At 37.4% G+C, this 23822-nt stretch overlaps 2 protein-coding genes across 2 annotated transcripts in view; both read right to left on the reverse strand.

The window, feature by feature from the left end:
• The window catches only part of LOC139977747 (NLR family CARD domain-containing protein 4-like), a 101362-nt gene extending 92179 nt beyond the window's left edge, over nucleotides 1-9183 (reverse strand). Inside the window, exons 1-3 of the mRNA XM_071987337.1 lie at nucleotides 8807-9183; nucleotides 6973-7061; nucleotides 4727-6249 (exon numbers count right to left, since the gene is read on the reverse strand). Coding sequence (XP_071843438.1) covers nucleotides 4727-6249; nucleotides 6973-7039 — 1590 coding nt within the window. The 5' untranslated portion in view covers nucleotides 7040-7061; nucleotides 8807-9183. The remainder of the gene's footprint in view (nucleotides 1-4726; nucleotides 6250-6972; nucleotides 7062-8806) is intronic.
• Nucleotides 1-23822, reverse strand: part of LOC139977744 (uncharacterized) — an 831623-nt gene that overhangs the window by 802440 nt on the left and 5361 nt on the right. The gene's annotated exons all lie outside the window — the stretch shown is intronic.

Genomic DNA, 23822 nt, shown 5'->3' on the forward strand with positions numbered 1-23822 from the left:
GTTTCTACTTCTTAACATGAATATTCTTATTCTCGTATCTATGTTTCGCTAACATAAACTTACTATATTAATATGAACATATTTTTTCACATCTAACCTACCTTTCCTAATCAGGAACTTGCTTGCCTATTGTTATCGCTTTTAACTTAGCCTGAACAGCAAACTAAATTAATAACGGACTTTACTACCATTGTATGACAGTCCCTGTTAACACAACAAACAAATTTAAAGATCATAAGAAGTTTGCCCCGTGGTATCGTATAATTGTTTCGTAGTTATCTGATGTTATCATTTTTACGTTATATGACTAGATATCTTTATAGATTGAAGATAAAATGTTTCAGTTCCATTACGTTTCAAATCATCTGGTTTTAAAAAGATGGATAACGAAGATGTATTTTTTTCTCACTGGAAAAAAAAGAGCCACACACAAAGAGATGCGTCACGATGAAATTTTTAGGGCAGCTTTAAAGGGCCATCAAGATAAAAAATAACTTTTTCCTAACAAATTGGCCTTTTCTAAAACAGTATAACAGTATAAATTATATTCCGGAGCTAACAGCATCGATTAGTTTCATTCGGGTCATATGAACGGCATAAGGTACAGAATTGATTCATCCAAGCAGCAAAAGCCACACACACGGATGTCGTGTAAGGAAGGTAAATGATGACAGTAAAACTGATGATCAACTGAACACCACTTCTATGGCCCCGTTCAAACCTCGCAACCCCTTATACAAAATTCGCTGTTTCGCGGCCAGTTTTACAGTGATGCAGTTTACCAAGTATTTATTTTTATGTAAAATTAAATAAATTTGTTTGTAATGTTTGTAAATCAAAAGCAAACGTCGAACAAATTCAGTAATAAGACTATTGTAAATCAAGAGGCTAAATTAAAGAATGACTTTAGGCACTTGAAATGTAATATCGAAATGTTGTTGAACATTAAAACACACTGCTGACAGTGCAGGTTGGATATTTATAACACTTTTACTTTTTGAGAATGAGTAAAACTAAACAAGTGAATTCCATGAATTAAAGTGACTGTGCAATGTACCTTAATGATGTAGACTGTTATTTCCTCAGATACAACTTAAAACTCATTGAAGAACACTACTTTATGGCGATAAGGGAAATATCTACCCTATATTACAAGAAGAGATATGTCATCCTTATATTACAATAAGAGATATGTCCACCCTAGATTACACTAAGGGAAATGTTTCCACTAGATTTCAAAAGGGGGATATGTTTACACTAGATTACGATAAGGGATACGCACAGTACCTTAGATAACAATAGGGGATACGGTGTGTACACCAGAATACAATAAGAGATATGATATTACACCAGTCTTAAATAAGGGATAGGTCTACACCAGATAACAATAAGAGATATATATACCCTAGACTACAATAGGGATTTATCTACCCTATATTACAATTTGGGATATGTTAACACTAGATTACAATAAGGGATATGATGCTAACACCAGGTTGCAATAAAAGATACGTCTACACCAGATGACAAAAAGGGGATATGATGTTTACACCAGATGACACAAAGGGATATGTTTAAACCAGATTACAATAAGGGTATATGTCTACCTTAGATAAAATAAGGGTATGTATATGCTACATTACAATAAGGGGTATGTTTAACCTAGATAACAATGAGGCGATTTCTCTCCCCTAAATTAAAATGAGGGATATGTCTATTTATAAAATGAGGGATATGTCCACCCTAGATTAAAATGAGGGATATGTCTACTCTAGATTACAATGAGGGATTTGTCTACCCTAGATAACATTAAGGGATATGATGTTTACACTATATTACAATAAGATACATAATGTTTACACTAGATAACAATATGGGATATGATATTTACACTTGATTAAACAGGGGATATGATGTTTACACTTGATTAAACAAGGGATATGATGTTTACACTTGATTAAACAAGGGATATGAAGTTTACACACTATATTATAAGGAGGGATATGATGTTAACACTTGCTTACAATAAGGGATATGAAGTTTACCCTAGCTTACAATAAGGGATATGAAGTTTACCCTAGCTTACAATAAGGGATATGAAGTTTACCCTAGCTTACAATAAGGGATATGGTGTTTACCCTAGCTTACAATAAGGGATATGAAGTTTACCCTAGCTTACAATGTGGGATATGATGTTTACAATAGATTACAATAAGGGATATGTCTACCCTTGATAACAATGTGGGATATGTCTACACTATATTAGTTATATATAACATTAGTTATATAATATATAAATCAATGAATTAATTTTAACATGCATTCCTGTAACAGACGGGGTGAATCGTCATCTCTGAAGACTTTAAGGAGCATTCCAGCGTATTAATATAGTTTTTATGGTGAATATCTTGAATTTCTCAATAGCAATAAGTAGGTATATTTCTAGCACCCATATATATATATATTTCTTAAAGTACCGTAATGCAGTGTCCAATACGATGATAGGAACACCCTATGTCAAGTAAACACTAATTTCGAAATGTATAAAGCTATATACTCTATACTTTTTCCTGCAATTACAACATATCCATTTGAAAATTCAAATATATCGTGGAATCAATCTACACATTTTCTGACTTTGGTTTTTGTTAATTTTGTATAAAATTTCAGATTAAATCTTTCTTTTCACCTCTTCTAAGGTTTCACATAACTACCGAGTGGTACGTTATTGAATCTTAAAGACCAACTATAGAGACTTTTGAATGAACATAAAATCCCACCATTTTGCATGTATGTAATCCTTAACTCACTCCAATTACATTGCTGTCATCAACTTTACCAATTTCCGACGTTAAATACGTGAAAAAAATGGGAAAGTCAGCTTTTTAGGAAACCTATTTCAGACATTCCTGAAACATTCCTCAGACATCAGTTGGCCATGTGACGTCACTGTTGGTATAACGCACTCACAACAATACTTTTAGTGTGTAAAGTTGTATACCTTAGCTGCCAAAAACATCAACGATATTACTCCTTTTCCCCCCGAAATGCCAAAATTCTGTGTTATTGGCCGTAGACTTTGGATCAATTTTGTGAGATCCACTAGGAAAGATTTGTCAGCACCCGGAGTATCTCATGCCCATGAGTCCACATGCATAACTCTGCCTCTGTGTATGCTGCAAATGTTTCATTCTGAGAAACTTCCCCTGGCCGTTCTTACATGTAACATTATATCACGCATATGTATAGACAGTGCCTATAGGGTAGCATTGTTAGTACATGTAGTGAGTTACAACTCCCACCGGGTATGTAAATAGTCATATTAGGATTTCATCGCATTTATCCATGTCATTTGTAGTATTCCAGTATCGTGAGTTCGTGATACATGTGTTATATTGTCCGTTATGTTTGTTCCGGCATCTGCATGGTCCAATGAGTGCGGGAATAAAACGGTACTATATAGCAATCGGACGTTTTATTTCGTTAGTGACTGTCTTGTGATTGTGGGATATTACTGGTCAAGGCCTGTTTCAACTAGACCTAACTCTATGGAACTACACAAAGTCACGGTAGTATTTCGCCCAGGATTGAACGAGAAGCGTGGATTTGGATATTCACTGCTAAATTTGGTTTATTGACAGGATACTTTTTCTGTGTTTGTACTTTTGGATATTAAAACGAGTAAGTAATATGTTCAGCTGAAGCTTAGTCATGTATACGCTACCCTGGTCGATTATGTTTAGTGTTTTGGGGGTAATTCGGTGACAGTAACGTAAACTATTTCCCCGTCACATATCAGGCATGAGGCATCTTTTAGGTCTATTCTTCTGTTCAGTTTACGGCATCTTGCGATCAAATTGTATTACGGAATCGGCAAGCTGCTTGCATGTTCTACAGTATATTGTACCGTATGTACCTATTGACGCTCCGCTATGTAAACGATGCCTCCATATGAGTGGAAATTTTGCTAATTAAATAACCCATTTTACTAAATTTTCTGCTTAAAATTTAACTAGTTGTTTACTTTCATATGTTCTTGTTTTAAGCTAACAGCTTTTTCAAACGCTCGAAATTGGAAGTCAAATACAGTACAATTTTTCGCTATCATGTGTATAAACAGTGCCTATATCAGCGTTTGATTTTCGCGGTATACACATTATGACGTCACACGATGACCAGAGGCTACTTTGGGTCAATCTCTGTTTTCAGACATTCCAGAGGTTCATGTCACGTGACTACCCAAAATGTCCATTTTCGTGGCCTTTTTTTGATGGGTTATAGTAGGTTTTCGAAGATTATTTTTTACACATGTTGATTATGGGTATCTAATCTCCCAAATTAATGGAAAATTCCCCCCCCCCCCCAAAAAAAAAAATGTCTCCATAGTTGGTCTTTAAGTTCCTTTCCACGATTTGGAGAAGGTCATGTTGAGAAAAGAATAAAGCAAATTGTTGTACGGGCCTGTGTAGATTCGATCAGTAATCTCTCAGTTGTGGCGTGTAATTGATAATGTGTGACTTCCTCTTGGCGGGCTGTGTAGTTTAATGAATATACATTTATTTAGATTTGTCTGTCACTGAACCTAACGTGAACATTCATGAAGTGGAGTTTGTTTTAAATTATGTTGTTGTTGATATTGATTTTTGTGTATGTTTAGTTAATCGATCAGCATCACGTTGTTTTGGTATAGTTGACAGGAACTAATATATATGATGAACATACTTACATCCAATCTAGATGCAATCTCCAAGAGCTGGATGGTGGATCTCTGAAGAAGCTTGCTGTCCTCGTTCTTGATGTAAACATCCTTTGAACACAGATCCCTGACGGTGTCCTTGATTCCATCTACCTCACCAGTTTGTTCCAGGATGCAGAGGATGGCAAACTTATCACCGTCTTTCCTGCTCTTCAAGTATTCTATTATTCTCTTTCCAACTGCTGAGCTAATCCCACAGGTGAATCGATAGAGGTACTGAAGATTAAATGGATCCACTTTATCAAGAACATTCTTCAGCTCAGATGCACCTCTTGTAGCAGCTACAACTTCTACCAGTCTATAAGACGCAAACCATTCACAGAATAGTTGATGGTAGAACCTTACGTCAGTCCTTGTCTGTATGTCTGTAGCAGAAGTCTGTTCCTTTGTCACATTAGACACTTCTTCCTCTACCAAGATACCAACTGCAATATAATGTTGACAAAACCCTTTACCTAGTCGTATGCAGAGTCCATCCTTACGCCATGATAACTGTTTGTTTTCACCGCAGAGACCTTCAAATGCTACTTTACTAAGTTCCTTGTATTTGACAGCATACTCAATATTATACGCCTTAGCACTTTTAGCCAATGATTTGTTACTAAGATGACTATGGAAGCATTCGATCATGTAACTAAAGAACTCAGTGACTGACTTGAATTTTTGAAAATGTGTCTTTTCGTGGGACATGTGAGAAAACATGACAAAGATGAGAGGAACTTGACATAAGTCATCCAGGATCGGGTTTGCTTTCAAAGCACGCTTAACTTTAGAAACGCTTTCATCATCTTCCCCAGTAACAGCCTTGCGAATGTACTGGTCACGTGCTTTCTCGTCAAAACCTACTAACCGCACTCGCTTTGTGTTTGCTTTGTCATAGTCCTTCGGAAGATATCTGGTTGTCAGGGTAACATCAATATTCCCAAACAGATTGCTGGTAATGATACGTCCTACGTCACTTCCGGTAGCTCCGTCCCTATCAGGAAACTCATCATACCCGTCCAGGAGTACCTTAACAGAAGAACAGCTTTCAATGATATTTTTAATATCAGTAGATTTGATACGAGGATCTTTTGGTCCTACTAAGAACAGCTTAATTGCTTGATAGATTGATATCTTGCTGTTCAGCTGCCTCAACCGGAGAAGAATTAGAATCTCTACGTCTTTAAAAGGTGAATCATTGACACCATTGCACCAATCGTAGGCGAGCTGTAGGGCCACTGTTGACTTACCGTACCCGGCTTCTGCTTCTATGATGCGCCGTTTGGCTTTCATTCGAGGGTCTGTGAAGATATCTTTGTACGAGTCCACACGTACCCATGGTCCTTCTTTCTCCTTCGTCGCTCCTTCAACAACATATATCTCTGTACCGCCCTCAACAAATACCTTGTCAACACAATATAGTCTGTCCTTGATGTACGGTATGGGTTGGATTGCGTCATATTGTAGTTTATACCTGCCCTTCAGAGAATTGATGAGAATGTCCTTTTTGTCTAAAAAGAGAACAAACTTTGATTTGTAAGCATTATGTTTTGGTCAATAAAATTGGGGCGTGTCAGTGCCTATATATACTGAACTGTAAACGATTACGGTCGGAAAGCTGATTGTTGTCACTGTGAACGACATATTATACCAGTTAAATCGGAGTAATATGATAATTTATATCTCTTATATGCGTTCATATCTACATATAACAATTCTAATCAGTTAGGTCAAAGTAATAAGGTAGATGTCGATTTCAAGTAGTATAATTCATTTCGAATTCAGAAGATGTTGACTTTATTGGCTCTTTGTGAATTAAGTTATAATAACATAAATATTTTAATTACTTTGCTCTCGATCTGATACAGGTGGATTACCGTTTCATTCCTCTTCTTTGGAATAAACTTGAACATTTTATAGCTGAACTCAGTCCTGCCTAGCAGTCCAAGAGAGGTGTGTTCGTTGCATTTGATTTCATCTAAATATAGTGAGTTTAATACAGTGTATTATAATATCTCACAATGTTACAGAAGTCACTCAATCAGTTTGAAATCACCAATCTATCTTTTTATTAAAATACAATAAAATAATGATAAAACAATCGTGTTGAACTCTCGATCATACGCTGTAAGAGTTATTACAATGCTGAGGCTTAAGTCGTTACCAATGTTTATTTTAACATCAGCCTTCCTATGCTTAAGTTACTGATACCAAATTATGTTATTACTACAAACCTTGCAAAACAGCTTCCGCATCTGGTTGGCTTTGGTCTTTTATTTTCCTTTGAGTGGTATTACCCATGATTATCTCTCAAAGCGATGATCTGTTGAATATATAGATACAGTATGCATGTATGAAACTAACTTAACAAAATTATCATAAATCAATGTATAATTCTATAAGTCAACAGAACTAGTCACTTTACCAACAGATCTCTGGCTCGACAAAGATTACATCAAAGTGAATCTCTCCTTATCTCTTATTTACTGTTTATTATTTACACAAAACATCGACCTTTGAAGTAATCTAATATTAACCCGCCCTGATAAAATCAACTTTCTGTTTTGTATCAATATTCATGATATCCTTTAAGAATGTCACCTACAGCTCCTCATTTTAGATGGAGGGCTTCATAATTATTGCGAGGCTCTCTCTTTATTGTAGAAACAACGGTTATTCATTTGCATGCTAAAAAAGCTGTTTGAGTTAATTGTTATTATTCCATCGATGCAAATCGATAGTGACATCAGATAAATCTGTAGTCAAGGTTCGTTGCAAAACGTGAGGTTAAAATTTGTTTTCTTTGTTAAACATTTTCCAATTTGGTCTTTAAAGTGTATAATGCAGCAATACAAAGCGCGCACGTTACGAAATATTAACGTTGAGGATCAAATCAAATTGATTAATTATTCCCTCAGTAACCTTTATTTGATGAAATTTGAGAGAAAAATGACCCACTGTTATCAATAAACACTCTTGTGTTTAGTATTAGCCTACCAGGTTAAAATTGTAAGCCTAAGTTAAACTGCTGATTTTAGCGGGGCAGAAGAAAATAATTTTTACGGTTCCTTCATAAGCTATATTAGTTTGAATCTCACATGATTTATATTTTTCTAATAATTTCAGAAAAATAACAATTACGATTCATCGTTCTGGTCACCCTGATAAAGCAAAATATATCAGTTACGTGATTGCTAACATACAAAAAAAATCCTAAAAATTAGTTCTTAAACTTCTTAAACTTAATCTGTTTATACTATTGTTTTAATATTGATATTCTTCCTAATTATCTGGAAGTTTGTAGAGTTTACAAAAACTGTCATATTTCACCGTGGTTTTACTGACAAGAACCGCATTCCCACCGGGTAGGCCTATTTTAACTTATTCAATGTTCTCTTTACTTCCCACATATAGGCCGAACTTATATCATGTTCCATGAACTTCCCATTAGATTTATCCAAGTAAAACTAATCCAATGGTCCATATTCTTCCCAAATGATTTATTCCATGTTCCGTACGGATAGAAAGTAAGACAAATGCATCTCTCTCATGCATATAATTGCAAGCTGAAACAGCCTATACCTTGAGGAATCTTTCAATGATTTTCATCCCAAGTCATTCATTTAAGTTGGACCTACCTAAAGGTCCAAGGCCTGTTATGAAAGTATTATCATTCTAAATGTCTGTTTCGACAGGACTCACTGTTAGTATATTTATGATCTGGTCTGACAGCAATAAAGTGAAAGGATAGCACATGTTCTGATTGGAAGAGATATGTTGTAGCTGCATGAATGAACTATTAAATAACCAGGATTTACATAATAAGAGTTTCACTAACATGAGCTTAAAATTATTCCCTTCAAATTAATGAAATATTTAAATCGACTTTGAAATATGATCATACAGAAATCGATTATAATTCTTATACATTGAAATTGCCTTGAAGACGCCATGATTATATAGTAATCTGTTTTCATAAATTTAACATAGCCTGTGTTATTTATGACGTGTTAGTATATCAGTACATATATAACTTCACACCATTACAGTCTTCTGTGCGTTACTTACCAGTACGATCATCGCTTTGTGGGTTTATCATCCAGAGTAGAATTTAAGTCTAGAATCCTTTAATCCTTAAATAACTGATGAAAATCACGAAGAAAGAGCAATCGGAAACAGGAATGAAGAACATCCAATTGGCAAGATGGCGTCGTGTAGGTCATGTGACGTTCTAATATACGATCCTGGACGCTAAATAGATATCGGTAGGAATCAGTCTATAGTTTAACTGGTTTCAAAGTTCATGTTTTAAAGTTTACACAATCAAAGACTTTATTTGATAACACAATTCATATCTGATAGTTATGCCTTGCTTTGTTTATTCTGTCATATCAGCCGTTCAAAGGTACCTACTGTACGTTGATGCATTGCTACGTCTATTAATACGCAAACATTGTAAGTTTCCGATGTATTTTGCCTGTAAAGTACACAAACTGTGTAGATGAAACTACAAGCGGCAATGGCCAACTCCGAATATGTCTTGACACGAAATCTACACATTGGTTTACGAAAATGAAAACAACGTAAAAGACCACTGTTTATTAAAAAATATGAAAACAAGTAAAAAAATTATACACAATTTGACAAAAGAGAGTGTAGATATGATGAGCTATAGAGCGGGATTCTAACAAGTATATAAGGATTGTAAGGGTCCGTGTTTCGAGTCCAGTTCTAGAATCAAATCATATTTTTCTTTATCTAAATTGATCGTCCCGGTCAGTTCTCCGTTGTTCATTAATTCAGTAAGACAGGATTTCAATGAACCGAAGAACAAGTTATAGTCATCAACAATGCCTCTTATATATGAACGGGTAAGATGTTTTCAAATTATTGAATCATGTTAGAAAACTGATATATCATATATTTTTTTTTCATTTAAAGAACTTTATATGCTTCAGTTAGGCGACAATATGGTGCAGTAGCGCAATGGCATGCACATAATATCAAAGGTGTGTGTGGGGAGGGGGGGGGCTGGGTATAAATGACTCCCTACTATTGGAGCCTGAACTTCTGTGATAGGTCCAGAGGCGGATGAAGGACTTTATAGATTAGGGGGCCTGAGCTGGATTATTGAAACCGGCTGCTATATGAGATGGGAGTCTGGAGATCCTGCCCCGGAAAGATAAATATAAATTTAGACATAAAATTGTGCACTGTGCATATTTAGACTATAAAGCAGGTCCATATATGTAACACTCAACGCAATGTTAATTAATAAAAAACAAAATAGTAAGAGTGATTATACAACCGTATCAAGGGTCCAATTCTCACCAGGATAATTGCTACAATCCACCGACTAAACCATTTCCCAACGACTGACGATCCGAAATGTGACCATGACCCACATGCACTCCCCACCCCCTAGCGCCTAGACTGACGAATCGAGGCGGGCCATGGCCCACATCCCCTGACTGACGATCCGAGATGGAGCCATGGCCTACGTGCCCTACTCCACCCCCTTGCGCACTCCACTGTAGGAGCGTCGAGTGCCAGATCCGGTCCCGAGGACAAAACCGGGCCCCCTCTTTTCACTGGTCACATATCCCATATTTTTGTATAGCCCATCTATACTTCTTCCAGGCGCGCAATATGATTCCGAGGCCACCAGACTGCAAAATTATGCTATCATTACATCACGTCAACTCCTGTGTATACGACCATGATTGCGTGTGTTATAAAACTCAGCAACTTTCAACATCATTTAGAGGAGGGGAAGGGAGAAAAGGGGAAGGAGAAGAGGGGAGTGGAAGGGGAGGGGAGTAGCAAGGGAGGGTAGGGGAAGGGAGGAGGCACGTGTTCCCAATCTCCCACTGGCTACGGTACAATATATATTTACTGTACACAATAGTACGTATATAGACAGGCATACGCAGGTATCTATATATCAGTGACTCAAATAGAGATGTTGTTTATAACAGAGGCGACAAGCCGGTACCACGTGACGCAGGTAACTTTTTCTATATAGAAGAGTCAATTACTGAATCAAAGTTAACTTGTTCGATGAAATCTCGTTCTATGCTAAGCATGACTAATGATAAAAAACTTGAGGTAGATCACGCTGTATACTATAAAACACAAGCAGCCTATCCAGTATCATACATATCACGGATATTTATTCTCGTTGTCGATTTTCATTTTCCAAATCCCGGTTGCGTTTCCTAAAATGTTTGCGTGAGGGGAGGGGGGGGGTCCTGTCTTAATTCAGCCCTCTGGATACGCCGAAGCTCATATCGAGTTTAAAGCAAAAACAAAAAACAGGTCAGAGAGAGGAATCAAATTTCTCCCGAATGTATTCTAAGCCCTAGTTAGTCTAATTGGGACTTTACTAAGCTGCACCAGTTTCACTTTTCATATATCTATTGTTACCCGATATTCATTATACAGCTAAAAAAAAATACATTTAAGAGAGAAATTCCATTTACTGAAATGTATTTGAAAGCCCCAGTAGGGTGCAGGGGTGAAGCCCCGCAAGCTTTAGCATTTTGAGATATTCCTTACTTTGCTACATCTTTGTTTTCCCTTACCCTTATTGCAAACGTCTAATATGCAAATGTCTATAATATGGTGAATCGATTGACTGAGGTATTGTTATCGTATTATAATCTTGGACATAATCTTAGCGATATTTTGATATATGTCACACTGCATTCGATGTCTGGCACCCCCCCCCCTCCACCTCCGTGATTGAACCCTCTTCCGAAGCCCCTCTATAAGGACACAATGAAGAGGAATCGGTCACGTGGTTCACCAATAAACATTCCACAACAGGCAGGTTTTGATCGTTCGGTTTTATTAGAAAAGTTTAAAACAGAAATAAATTCCGTTATCATATCATTTATCCACGTGTTCTCATTGGCTCATTCAGATTTTCTCTTAACTATCGATCCTTAATGATACTCATTTCTCATCAAAAAATATAGTTTATTAGCATTATATTTTTTGGGTTTATCACCCTTTCTTGCTAACCCGGTTCGCCCTCGAAAATGCTTTTGGGGGACATCACCCCTCTGGCTACTCCACTGCTTGTTCTGAGTTTAAAGCACGAAAACACATGTCAGAGGAAGGAATTAAAATACTCCGGAATGTATTCTAAGCCATGCTGGGAAGCCTGAGACCTGAGCTGATACATTTTCACGTTTCAGATATTAAAGGTTCTCTGATATTCATTTTTTATCGAAAAGATTCGTTTTCCGAAAGGAATTCAGTCTCATTGGCGGTGTAGGGGCTTATGATGTTGAGTTATTTCTTGCTGTTTTGTATAATGCTCTGATTTTCTAGGGGTACAAGGGGGACCCGTATGTACGCCCATGTCTGATTGGGTGTATCAAGTCACAGATAATCCGATACAGTTGACAATCACGGGTATCAAGACTTAGTGGCTTAGATTAGACTCAGATACAAAATGAGTCAAAGAGGGAAATGTTTAGAATGGAATAGTTGAATGTAATTATAAATAATGTACATAAATGACCATTATATGAGTTTTATAGCAAATTCATAGACAGTAACACCTTAATGATAATTACCAATGACTGATATGTGTAAGATACAGCTTTGAAATGTTCAGTTCTTAATGTCTTAATGTTAGGTTAGCCCTAACCCTAACTTACTTTAAGTGGTTTATATATATGTGGATATAAACATACTCTATTCTAATACTCTTTATTTTGAATTAAGGTGTTCACTTATTCATGTCTTGGTTAGGTTAACCCTAACCTTTACTTGCTTAAAGTTGTTTATATATGTGGATCAAAACATACTCTGTTATAATACTCTTTCTATTGAGTTCAGGTGATTGTTTTTATATTTTATTATATACATGTATATATTACCAGATATGTTATCTACTCTGCTTGTCTCTGATTGGCTATCCGTTCCTGTTAATTAGTTAAATTACATAGCATATCTCTGTTGCACATTGACCTTACTGAAGATTCTGTACACTGTATAGTGACAGCAACAAGTATCATTGTGAACTTTGTTTTGCCATTTACTTCACCTGCAGCCCTTCTGTACAACCATATAGTAATATTGAACAAATTCAGAGCGCTTACAGGAAGCTTGTAGTGATGTGTCTGTGTCTGGTGGGGAATGATGGGGGGGGGGAGATATTAACGATATTATTTTATAAAACTTCAAGTACCCCGTAAAGTGCCCCTCTTTGTAATACGAAATGATCTTTACTAATACAAATGACCTCTTATAAATTTGTAACTTTGTAAAAATGCCCTTTTTTATTTTGATGTACTATATTGTTGAATACATTAATGCAATTAAAATTAGAATATTCTCTTTTGTTAAAACAGTATTTTCAACATTGCTGTATTTTGTGGTACGGCATGCACAGAAAACAGTTTTGCCGGAAATTGTATATATAATTTGGTGGTCTTTAGCCCCACTGCCCATTGGAGTGTGTCCCCCCACCCCACCCCCACACTCCTCAGGATTTAAAACTCTTCCGCCGTCCCTGGTAGAACGAGATATGGACAGACGAAAACCATTCCCAACTAGACAGAGATTGTTCAGTTTTATTAAAGAAGAACAAACAAGAATTGAATCCAGTTATATCATGCAAAGAAATTCGAAAAGCACAATATTTATCAGATTAGTCAATATTTATGAGATTATTCAATACTCTCACAACCAAGTTTGCTGTTTGATCTTATTAGTTTCAATTTTCACTCTTTCTTCTGAGTGAGATGGTCAAGCGCCCTCGAAAGCAAAAGTTATTTGTCCGCGCTCTGGTGGTCACTTACACCGAAGATGTCATACGCCCTCAATTAAGCACACGATTATATTGGTTATGGTAAAGTGATGGTTATTGTTAGAATAAATATAGCATTCCAAATATCAAGTTGATAAAACATCGTTAGATTATAGATAGACATGTTGATTATTATTGTCTCGCAAGGAATGATGAACTGAAGTTCTACTCGCCATGTAGTGAACGCACAGAATAAAGTCGTTCGATATTTGATCGAGTCATTTTGATTTCAATGGGGCTCTCCAGCGTCTTATCCGAGGGTGTTGTCATATAGGTCCTAACAGAGTTCAGACTGTAGGTCCTAACGTGCTTTATCTGCACAGTTTACAAAACTATGCTCTAAAATAACACGATGTCGTAAATGCACAACACTCACAAGCATACGAACACGCAGGGGGAATTTGTATGCAGAGGCGTAATAAAAAATGAATGATTTTGAACTTTTTTTGGCTCCTGTAAAAACCTTGCAAATATAACATCATTTTACAACTAAGCACCCGTAATGATGTAGTTTTAATTTCGAGGGGAGTACCTCCTCCCCGTACGGCCCCTCTTCAAAGCCGACCCATTCACCAAAATAATTCAAGTGAAAACGTGTCACCGAGCAAAATAATTGGAAAGGAAAGGAAAACCAGGGCCATAAAGACGTGTTTACTGTTGCTCTGTATGCGTGAGTTGACTATCAGAACTCTTGAATCAAATAATGATAACTGTTATTGATGTTCAGGAATTGTGTATTTTCTTATATCTTTAAACAAATCTTTACACAATGGCGTTGCCTTTTTACCATTTAATCCCGTTTTTCCTTTTACATCTGTCATTAACATTAAACATAAATCAAGGTGGTTTCATTATCACACAGGGACGGATCCAGGATTTCGAAAAGCGGGGGGGGGGGGGGGAGAGGAAGGTGGCGGTGAGGTTTTTCCGAGGTACAGGAATTGTCATAATTAATACCTAAGCGGAGCGCCACCATCAGTTGGAGTGTAGCAGAACAAACACATTCTTGACAAAATTGCCTACCGAGGATTGCCGGAAATAGCTCTTTCCGGGCCTTGTTAGTTGCATTTAAAAAAAAATTAAGCTCTTACGTGTTGGAAATTTAAACTTCCCAAAATAAGTAAATTCGAAAACAAAATCGGTAAAGTCACTTTGTAGGGGAAGAAAATGACTTTACTCTATATTCGATGTTCTACACAGGTAATTGAAGGTAATCATATTTAGTAAATCACGTGACATAAATATAATTCCATGACAGTTGGTCTTAGAAAGGTTCAAATTCGTGCTGATTGCAACTAGTGGATGTACTTGTAGGTATACAATAATTGCTATTCGTAAATAACCAGATAAAAAATACGCAGAGCATTCTGATAGTAGCCGTAGCCTTTATAAACTCTGTAATTTAGGTGTAAATTGTTAGGTTTGTGTTATTATTATTATTTGTTTTACATGCCAAACAGGAACTTAGTGCGGGCACCTAATGGGCTGAAAAGACGAGTCGTGTGGGGGACTGGGGCCACTGCCCCCTCGTTAGTAGGCTAAAAAGGCCTTGATATATGCAGTGGCGTCACCAGACTTTTCAGTCTGGGGGGGGGCACAGGGGGCACCAGCATTTGATGGGGGGGCACTTAGGTGGATACGGATCAACGTCCTGGGGAGGGGTCTAAGGGGAGGGGGTGCCCCTCCAGGCGCGGCGGAACCGGAAGATTATTGGGGGGGGGGCTAATGTGTAGAGACTATCTAAGCGGAGCGCCACCATCGGTTGGCGCGGAGCGTACAAGAAAATTTTGGGTTTTTCAAACCTCCAGATGGCCGGAAACGGCACTTCCCGAGTGTTTTATGCTGCGAATACCTAGCCCTAAAATATGGGTCTCAAGCCTGCAATTTCTCAGATTGCACGTAAAAGTCTTTAAAAACATTGTAATTTGTATATTCGATGGTGTTTTAAGAGAGTAGCTATTACTCGTAGTGTACTCGCAAAGACGTTTTTGAGTGTAGTAAGGGGGGGGGGGATGTTGGAGAACTGGCTGAAATGAAGCAAGTCATTGGCCTAAGACGAAGTTGTGTTGCGCTTACCGGTACTCACACTCACTGCTTCCACTTTTCACGGGGCGTGAAGACGCGGTTGGGGTGACAATATGGTCTATAGCCAGGGGACAGGCCGAGGGTTTACTAAAATTATTACACCTATATAGTATACGTGTGCATCGGACAGATCGACAAGTATGCATTGAAAAATGGGCAGATGCACGTTTCGGAGCCTTGGTAAATATTGGGGGGGGGGGGGCTTATCATGCATTTGCCCCCTCAACTTTTTCATTGGCCCAAGCCCCCCCCGGTTCTGCCGCCACTGCCCCCCCTCCCCTTTGGAAAATTTTCGCATACGGAGGATGGGCTAGATGCAAAATGCTGCCACATTTGATGCTAAATTCGATCTGAAGATATCTCCAGAAATTGCTATTTTTGAGGTAATGATTTTAACAAGGCGCAGAATTTTGCAGAGGATATAAACCACATGCTGTCGATATTATGCCTAACCCTATCAATAGAACCTACATTTGTTGAATTAATGTGTGCATGACCCCGACTCCTTTCTTGTCCCTCTCGTTTTCGCCCATTATCTATTAAGATGTAACAGGTTCCAGCATCGTTATTGGCTTCTATCAGGGACCTCACCATGCAATCCAAAGTTTGATCACACATCGAGTATGGATCAGTATGCAGGTGTGAACATTCGCTATTTGTTCCTACAAGCATCTGACCTCAAATGACCTCTGCACCCCCTACACAACAGGGTTAATGTATGGGTCCACAAATATAGGCTAGTATGGTGCCTGCGGACCCTCACATTCTCACATTTCGTCAGCTCCTAACCTGTCAACCTCAGACCAAGGCAACATATTGCAGTACCCTCCCTTCTCACAGTCATGTAGCTCGCGAAGCGGACTTGTATATCCGCTGGTATGGCGTGAGCACTGACACATTCAATGTAAATATCGACACCTGTTGTAATGACGCGGGTAACGACTTCGATACCCGACGTTCACGGATAAACTTGTTCATTTTTTCGCAGCTCATTTGAAGAAAATACGAATTACTGTGCTTCTTTGTCCTTATGAAAAACCAACTCAGATGATGGGAGTTGAATATAACAAAAAATATATATATATTTTTACCAACCCAAATCTCAGATGCATGGGGGGGCACTCGGGGGGGGGGGGCACTAGGTTTTCCAGGGGGGGGGGGGGGCACGTGCCCCCCTGCCCCCCCCCCCCCTTGGCGACGCCACTGGATATATGGTTGATGAAGTAAGTAGAATGACGATACCAGAACGGCATGCGCCGAAGATGCGAGCTATCTAGGGGGTCCGAGGTAATTCCCCGGAGAACTTAGCACTTTTGGACGTCAAATGGTGCAATGTGATGCACATATAATTCCTATACATAGATAGGATCAAGTGAGTCATTGGAAATTGTTCTCGTACACAAGGAATTACGATTATTTTCCAAATATTTATGAGTGGGGGTGGGGGTGGGAGGGGGACGAAGACATTACGTCCCCAACCAAATAATTGGGATGGAGGGAAACATCTTTGCAAGAAATTTTCAAGAATTGACAAAGCGATAAGTATTACAACAAATTGGCAGTGGTTTGCAAATAATATAACTCTTATGCTGAGTAACCAGCTTTGGGAATGCATTATCTTCTAAATTTGCTAAATTGGACAACAAAATTCCACAACTTGCAAAGTACCGAAGAAAACCAGTATTTAGGCTTATTTGAAATAATAGAATCAAATTCACCAGTTTAGGGTATAGTTGTAGAATAGCATTGGGCGGTTTATTTCTGACATTATTTCGCATTCACGAGTATGGCACTTTAGACCCACCATATACGGTCATAGACACACGGTTAGATATAGATTGAGAGTATTATAATAGTAGTGAACATTACATGGTTTAGTCAGATAACTATGGACACAAAATGTTACTTACATTGTTAGTAAAATCTTCCTCTTTATAATCCATTGAAAGAGCAAAGAGAACACAGATTTGTTTTTTCTATTTTGGGACACCAATTTTTAACAAATTTGAAAAATTTGCCCACACTTCAAACTTCGCGGTTCGAGGACAGGGAAAGGTTTTGGTGTGATTACCTGATAATATATCGTCCTTGCCGTGACCAACTCAATTATACATTGGGAATAGCATTCAATAATATATACACAATTACAAGGCTCTAATTTAATACTGTCGTTGTCATCTCATGAGGAATATAAGCTAATATCTAGAGAAATGTCTTGGTAATGAGTTATTAGTGTGAATCAACTTAAATGTTACCAATATTTGTCAACACGAGACGTTCATGTTATTGGCCTTTTCACACAAGTCGAATTCTCCAAATCGTGGAGTCTAACTCCGTGAAATTAATTTCCACAACGATTGTCCGACAGGTAGTAAATAAATGAAAGAACATCACTCACCAGCGGTCTATTCTCATACCAAGGCTGTTCTCCCGGACAATCCCCAGTAACTGTAGCTTTCAAATTCCCGGCTGATAGGTATACGTGTAGGCCTATAGTAGTAATGTTACATACTGGTAAAGGAATTAATCTAGCAACCGTGTTTGCTCCTACTGATCATTCCTTTCTACGATCCCGTTAGCTACCATGGGGCTTAATGAAAGGGAGCAAGGCAAACAGGGGAAGGGGAGGGGGGGGGGGGCTACCTAACACTGGAAACTGCGACTGAATAAACAGGGTTATGATGTTCTAGTGTAAAAGAATCTTTAACTTTTCTTATGCAAATTAAATACAAGTTATCTGTGGCATGCGTTGCTGGTTATTATGATTACGTAACTATGTGTTTCTTTGTTACGCTAGACAATCTGTTTTGCTTCATATAAAAGCAAGAAGCCATTATGTTCGTAGAGTTATTATTCTTTCTTTATATATCTTAAATCTCGTTGATATTTCGCTGATGACTCGTTACCTGTTTTCAATATTTCCTATAATATATTTCAATATGTCAGTGTTCAACCTTTGCGTTTTCGTGATCCCTTTGATACTATTTATTTAAATACTTTATCTTCAGCTTACTGAGTTGGCTTCATCAATTCCAATCTATCTGGAGTAAGAGATCAATAGATATTCTAAAAATAATTATAATCATCGTCATCGTCGTCATCGTCATCGTCGTCGTCGTCGTCGTCGTCGTCGTCATCGTCATCGTCATCGTCATCGTCATCGTCATCGTCATCGTCATCGTCATCGTCATCGTCATCGTCATCGTCATCGTCATCGTCATCGTCATCGTCATCGTCATCGTCATCGTCATCGTCATCGTCATCGTCATCGTCATCATCATCATCATCATCATCATCATCATCATCATCATCATCATCATTATTATTATTCCTAACCTTTAATATATTTGATAAAATGTTACAACAAAAAAACTGCACTAATTTCTGCTAACTTGATATGCCCAAAAAATAGAGCATTCATCTAATAAAACATCACTGTTTTTTCGGAATTTTGGACAAGTTTCATTTGAATTTTCTAGCTGATTATAGCGGATTTCGTTGTCATGCAAACACAATATAGTCTCAACATAAATTCTCATTACATATCGCAGCGATGATCATGCCCAACGTATAGTCACTAAAGTTTAAAGATTAATCGCATGTTCTTACCTCGAGTAATACCTCGAGTACATTACAGAACATTTATTTTTAAACCTTTGCATAGAAATGATCGGTTAAGTTAATATGAAAACGCTATAGTTTATGTTAGATGATGTGATTGAAAGAAACTGCCCTGTCTGTCTAGTTGACTGACGAGTAATTCAAACAATAATTGATCTATGGAGCACGCCCTCTATTAATCAATAATTATCGTTGCTGGTCAGAATTAGAGCGTCCTGCTACATCCATGTGTATAGTTTAGAGACAACAATTGCAGGATATTTAAATATATGCAAATAAAACGTGACTCTTTAATACAGATAATAAACTGCATTTTTATAGGATTTCAGTATTGGACAGAATAGAAAAACAACTCAATAAGATGTTTTGAATGTACAGAGTTTATAACATTAATGTATATACCAAGACAAACGGGTTACCGACGGATACATTTATTTGTACTTGAATCAGCTTTTCTAGTTGATTTTGATAATTGTTGGTTGATACTAAACGTCCATTGCAATGTATAAGACATAAGCTTGAATAGACAAATTACCATTTAGACAGTAAGTTACAGATGCCGAAAATTAAAACAAAATCCCATTGTTGTTTAACAAAAGGTTAGTGTGACACGGCTCCGCGCGACGAAATTTTAAGACTTGAGCATTAAGAATTACAAACCTTCACTTAGTGACGTCACTCTAGGGTTATATTATCATAAGAACATGACAATGTTATATTACTTTGACTTTGCAGCAAACTATGAAGGTTTGTGAAAATGTCGAGGGAACGCTAGCCTAAATATCATAATAATATTAACGGTGACAACAATCATTAGCGGTTAATTGATCGATTAAAAATATGTAACCCCGGGAATATTAATCGCTCATTTGTTAAAAAAGTAAATAAAACAATTCCCTCAAGTTTAAAGTCAAATCAAGATATTGAAAACATAGGAATTAACAGAACATTTGCTATCAGTGTGCTGTGTTATACTTTACAATGATATATTATTTTATTTGCAGCAATTCTTGGAAGGTTTGTGAAAATGTCAACTGAACGCAACGCCTGAATAAATGTCACAACACTATCAATATTGCCAAGAAGTATGATCGGTTTATTGATCAATTAACAACAAACTCATATTGTCTTACTCCCCCAAATAAAATAAAAATATTCCAGTGACTTACATTTGACAATCATGAATTGCTAGGTTTTTAGAGTCAACTGCAAAGTATGTTCCAAGATTAACTATAGCCAATAAAAGGAGCCAATAAAGGGAGGGTAAAGCTCAGTGACTTACTACCCCCTCCCCACCTCCAATAGTCAGTATGGGGGTTTGTATTCTGCCGTGGAAGAATGAGACACACTGTACGGGTGCACTCCCATCCCCCCCCCCCCCCCCCATGTCATTTCATTGTCTCAACCTCACAGAAAGTATTTATTAGCAAAACCTTGCGTTAGTCTAAATTTTAAAAACAATTCTAGGGTGACGGCTTCAATAACCCGGAAATAAAATATGTCCGTTCATTCAAATTGCTCGTAATTTCCAAGTTAGTTTTCCGTTGATTTTTTACCAAAGCCATGATTTCTATGAACGGAGGAACGCCGGTATAGTAAAGACATCAGTGATGCCCTCCAATGTATTAATGGGTTTAGATGTTTTCAAATTAGATTTTAAATCATTTGAAATCGCTGAGAATAATATTAAATAGGCAATAGGTGCATGAGCGTCCAGAGACAACACGGTTAGGACCCGGATTCAATTACACTACCCGGCACCATCTGTACACAGTTCATTATTCGATATTTTCCCAGCCCCCCCCCCCCAGTATTTTCCCTGAACGGCAAAGTGAGTGCGTTACCCGAGACTGTGGAGGGGGGTCTTAACTATAATTTGATAACTGTTAGTAAACACTCAATATTGCCCCTCTATACGTAAAAGAAATGCTCATTTTTAATGACATGTACCCTCCTCAAATTTCATACGTTGGTTAAAAAGCCCATTTAGTTTTATTAACCATTATTAATAACGACGATAATTTTTAATTACCATGTGCCATTTTGTTCAAAATTTTCATACAAGTGAAATTAACAAGTTCTCTTTTGTTAGACAAATTTCAAAACTGGAATTTGTGCTATACGGAATGGACGGAGAATATTTTGTCTCTGAAGTTTGGAGGTAACTTCGTGGTTTTTCACTCAAATAAATGTCGCAAATCCCACTTTCCCTCGATGTATTCGCCACCCCCCTCTCCTCCACAGGATTGAATCCCCTTCCGCCGCCCCTGAGAGAACGAGACAATGGACAGAACAAAGGTCACGTGGTTCCACAATATATATTCCACATAGTAAGATTAACGTTCATCATTCATCCTAGTGTTCTCAATTGCTTCAATGAGATTGGGAGAGACTGCCAGAAGCCAATCTAAATCACTCTTGTAGATTTCAGTACTTATGACACGCTGGTCGCCCCGTGTTCGTGTAATAGCATACATTGTATTACTGCATAATATGTATGAGATAATGCAATAGACTAATACCTTTTTTTTTTTCTTGATCTGACTAGTTTCAAGTTTTACTCTCTTTTTTTTCTCGAGAAAATAAGTAGAAGTTGTTATTCCGCGAGACAGCGGCCACTTAGACCGAAGAAGTCGTACGTCCTCAATTTAGGTCGACAGACGCACACGATTAAGAAAGTTATGGTAAATTAAACTATCACGATGGCGTAAAAGCACAACACTAACAAGCATACGAACACGCAGGGTGAATTTTATGCCGACGCATAGGCGTAGCAATAGGAGGATCAGGCAGTCCATTGAACCTGGACAGCAATATCCAGGGACCCCCAATATCGAGGAACCTCCAATATCCAGGGTCACCAAGTGTTCGTTCCAACATTTTGAGCCAATGGATAACAACAGTCAGTCATGTTTATGCAAGAAATATTGATATTTGCAACCGTGTCTATGCCTCAGTCTGTTTTATCTCAAAGAGTTGACAACAGATGAATTGCACACTGCCCTCACTCAGGTACGGAACATCCGACCTGCTTTATCACAGTTATGTACTACATTGAACCGTATTGAACTGGTAGTTCTTGAATTTAAAGCAAGCTTTGTCGGAAATGCAAAGCAATTAACAAACTAAAATGTCTATACACAGCTTTTCGTTTACTTTCATGCTCCGTGAAGAAATATTATTGCAGATTGTAAAACAATACAGACCTTCAGTTCATGTTTACACTATGATTGTAAGATATATCACATCCTGTAACTTAGAATATATGTGATATCACACGTCATTTCCCCCTAATAACCAGGTATTGAAACTTGACACTTTTTTAAGGTCGTAAATGTTTGGTAGGTTCACCCAAAATTGAGAGAAAAAGAAATATTGGCGATGAATGTAGTGAAAAATGAATGATCTTGAACATCAACTTTTCCTGTATTCAACTAAGCACCCGTAATGATGTAAAAGTATTTAATGCTAGGGGGATACTCCTATCCGTACGTCTCTTTCCAATGCCGCAATATTCACCAAGATAATTAGAGTAAACATTGGTACCACCAAGCAAAACAATTAAAATTAAATGGAAAACCAGGGCCATACGACGTGATTACTGATCACGACGAGCCTCTTTACCGTGCATGCGTGAGCTGACTATCTGGACTCTGGAATCATATAATGATGATATTTTTCTCTCCTTAAAGCTAGTTCGTGTATATATGACAATATCAGATTATATTTAACAACTACAGCAGTTTAAATGCTCTTAACCGCACTTGTTAGTTTTAATCTCGGCGGAAGAAAAAACAAAAAAAAGGCAAACATGAAAAAGAAATGCTAATGTTAAGATACTACGGAAGTATTTCCAAAATAACTTCCGCGCAGAGACTGACCTAGGGAAAATGTCGAGCGCCCTCTAAAATAAAGATTTACAACAGATCTAGAAACTTGAAACCATTCGGATTAGTCACAACGTACTTCCAACAATAAATTATTACTTCATGTATCATATTCTTCGTTTTATTCCACTTCTATTCGTCCAGAACTTGTTTTCATGCTGTGATAAACTACTTACTGTGTCGTTGGAACACAGTTTCTTGTAAATTCGTTTAAGTTTCATTTAAACGTAGTTTACAAACAACACATTGTCACCTATCTTTAACTAAATCGTTTAGTATTTTACGTAGAGGGAATTATGATATTTAACAAGAGAATGGGTGTAATGAATACGGATATCGATATTAGCCCAATATATTTGTAGTTAGTAGATCACAAATAGCAAATGTCATCATGTGGTTTTCTATCTACAGATTAAGTATATAGGAACTTCGTTGTTGCACAGCGTTGGCTGCAATAAACACCCGAGGAAATAGCTTTTTTATCTTTAGTTGTAAAAGTATACGCTATTTGAGATGAGAATGAACAGTTCAAAAAGTAACAACTTCTTAAATTTCAAGTATGAAGCCTGTAATTTATGACTTACTGTTTTTAAAGTAATTTAGTAAACGAGTGTACTTATATGGAGGAGGTCAACGGAACAGTGGTTTGACGACCCTTTGCAAATTT

This window comes from Apostichopus japonicus, chromosome 12 (genome assembly GCF_037975245.1).
Source record: "Apostichopus japonicus isolate 1M-3 chromosome 12, ASM3797524v1, whole genome shotgun sequence".
Lineage (NCBI taxonomy): Eukaryota > Metazoa > Echinodermata > Holothuroidea > Aspidochirotida > Stichopodidae > Apostichopus > Apostichopus japonicus.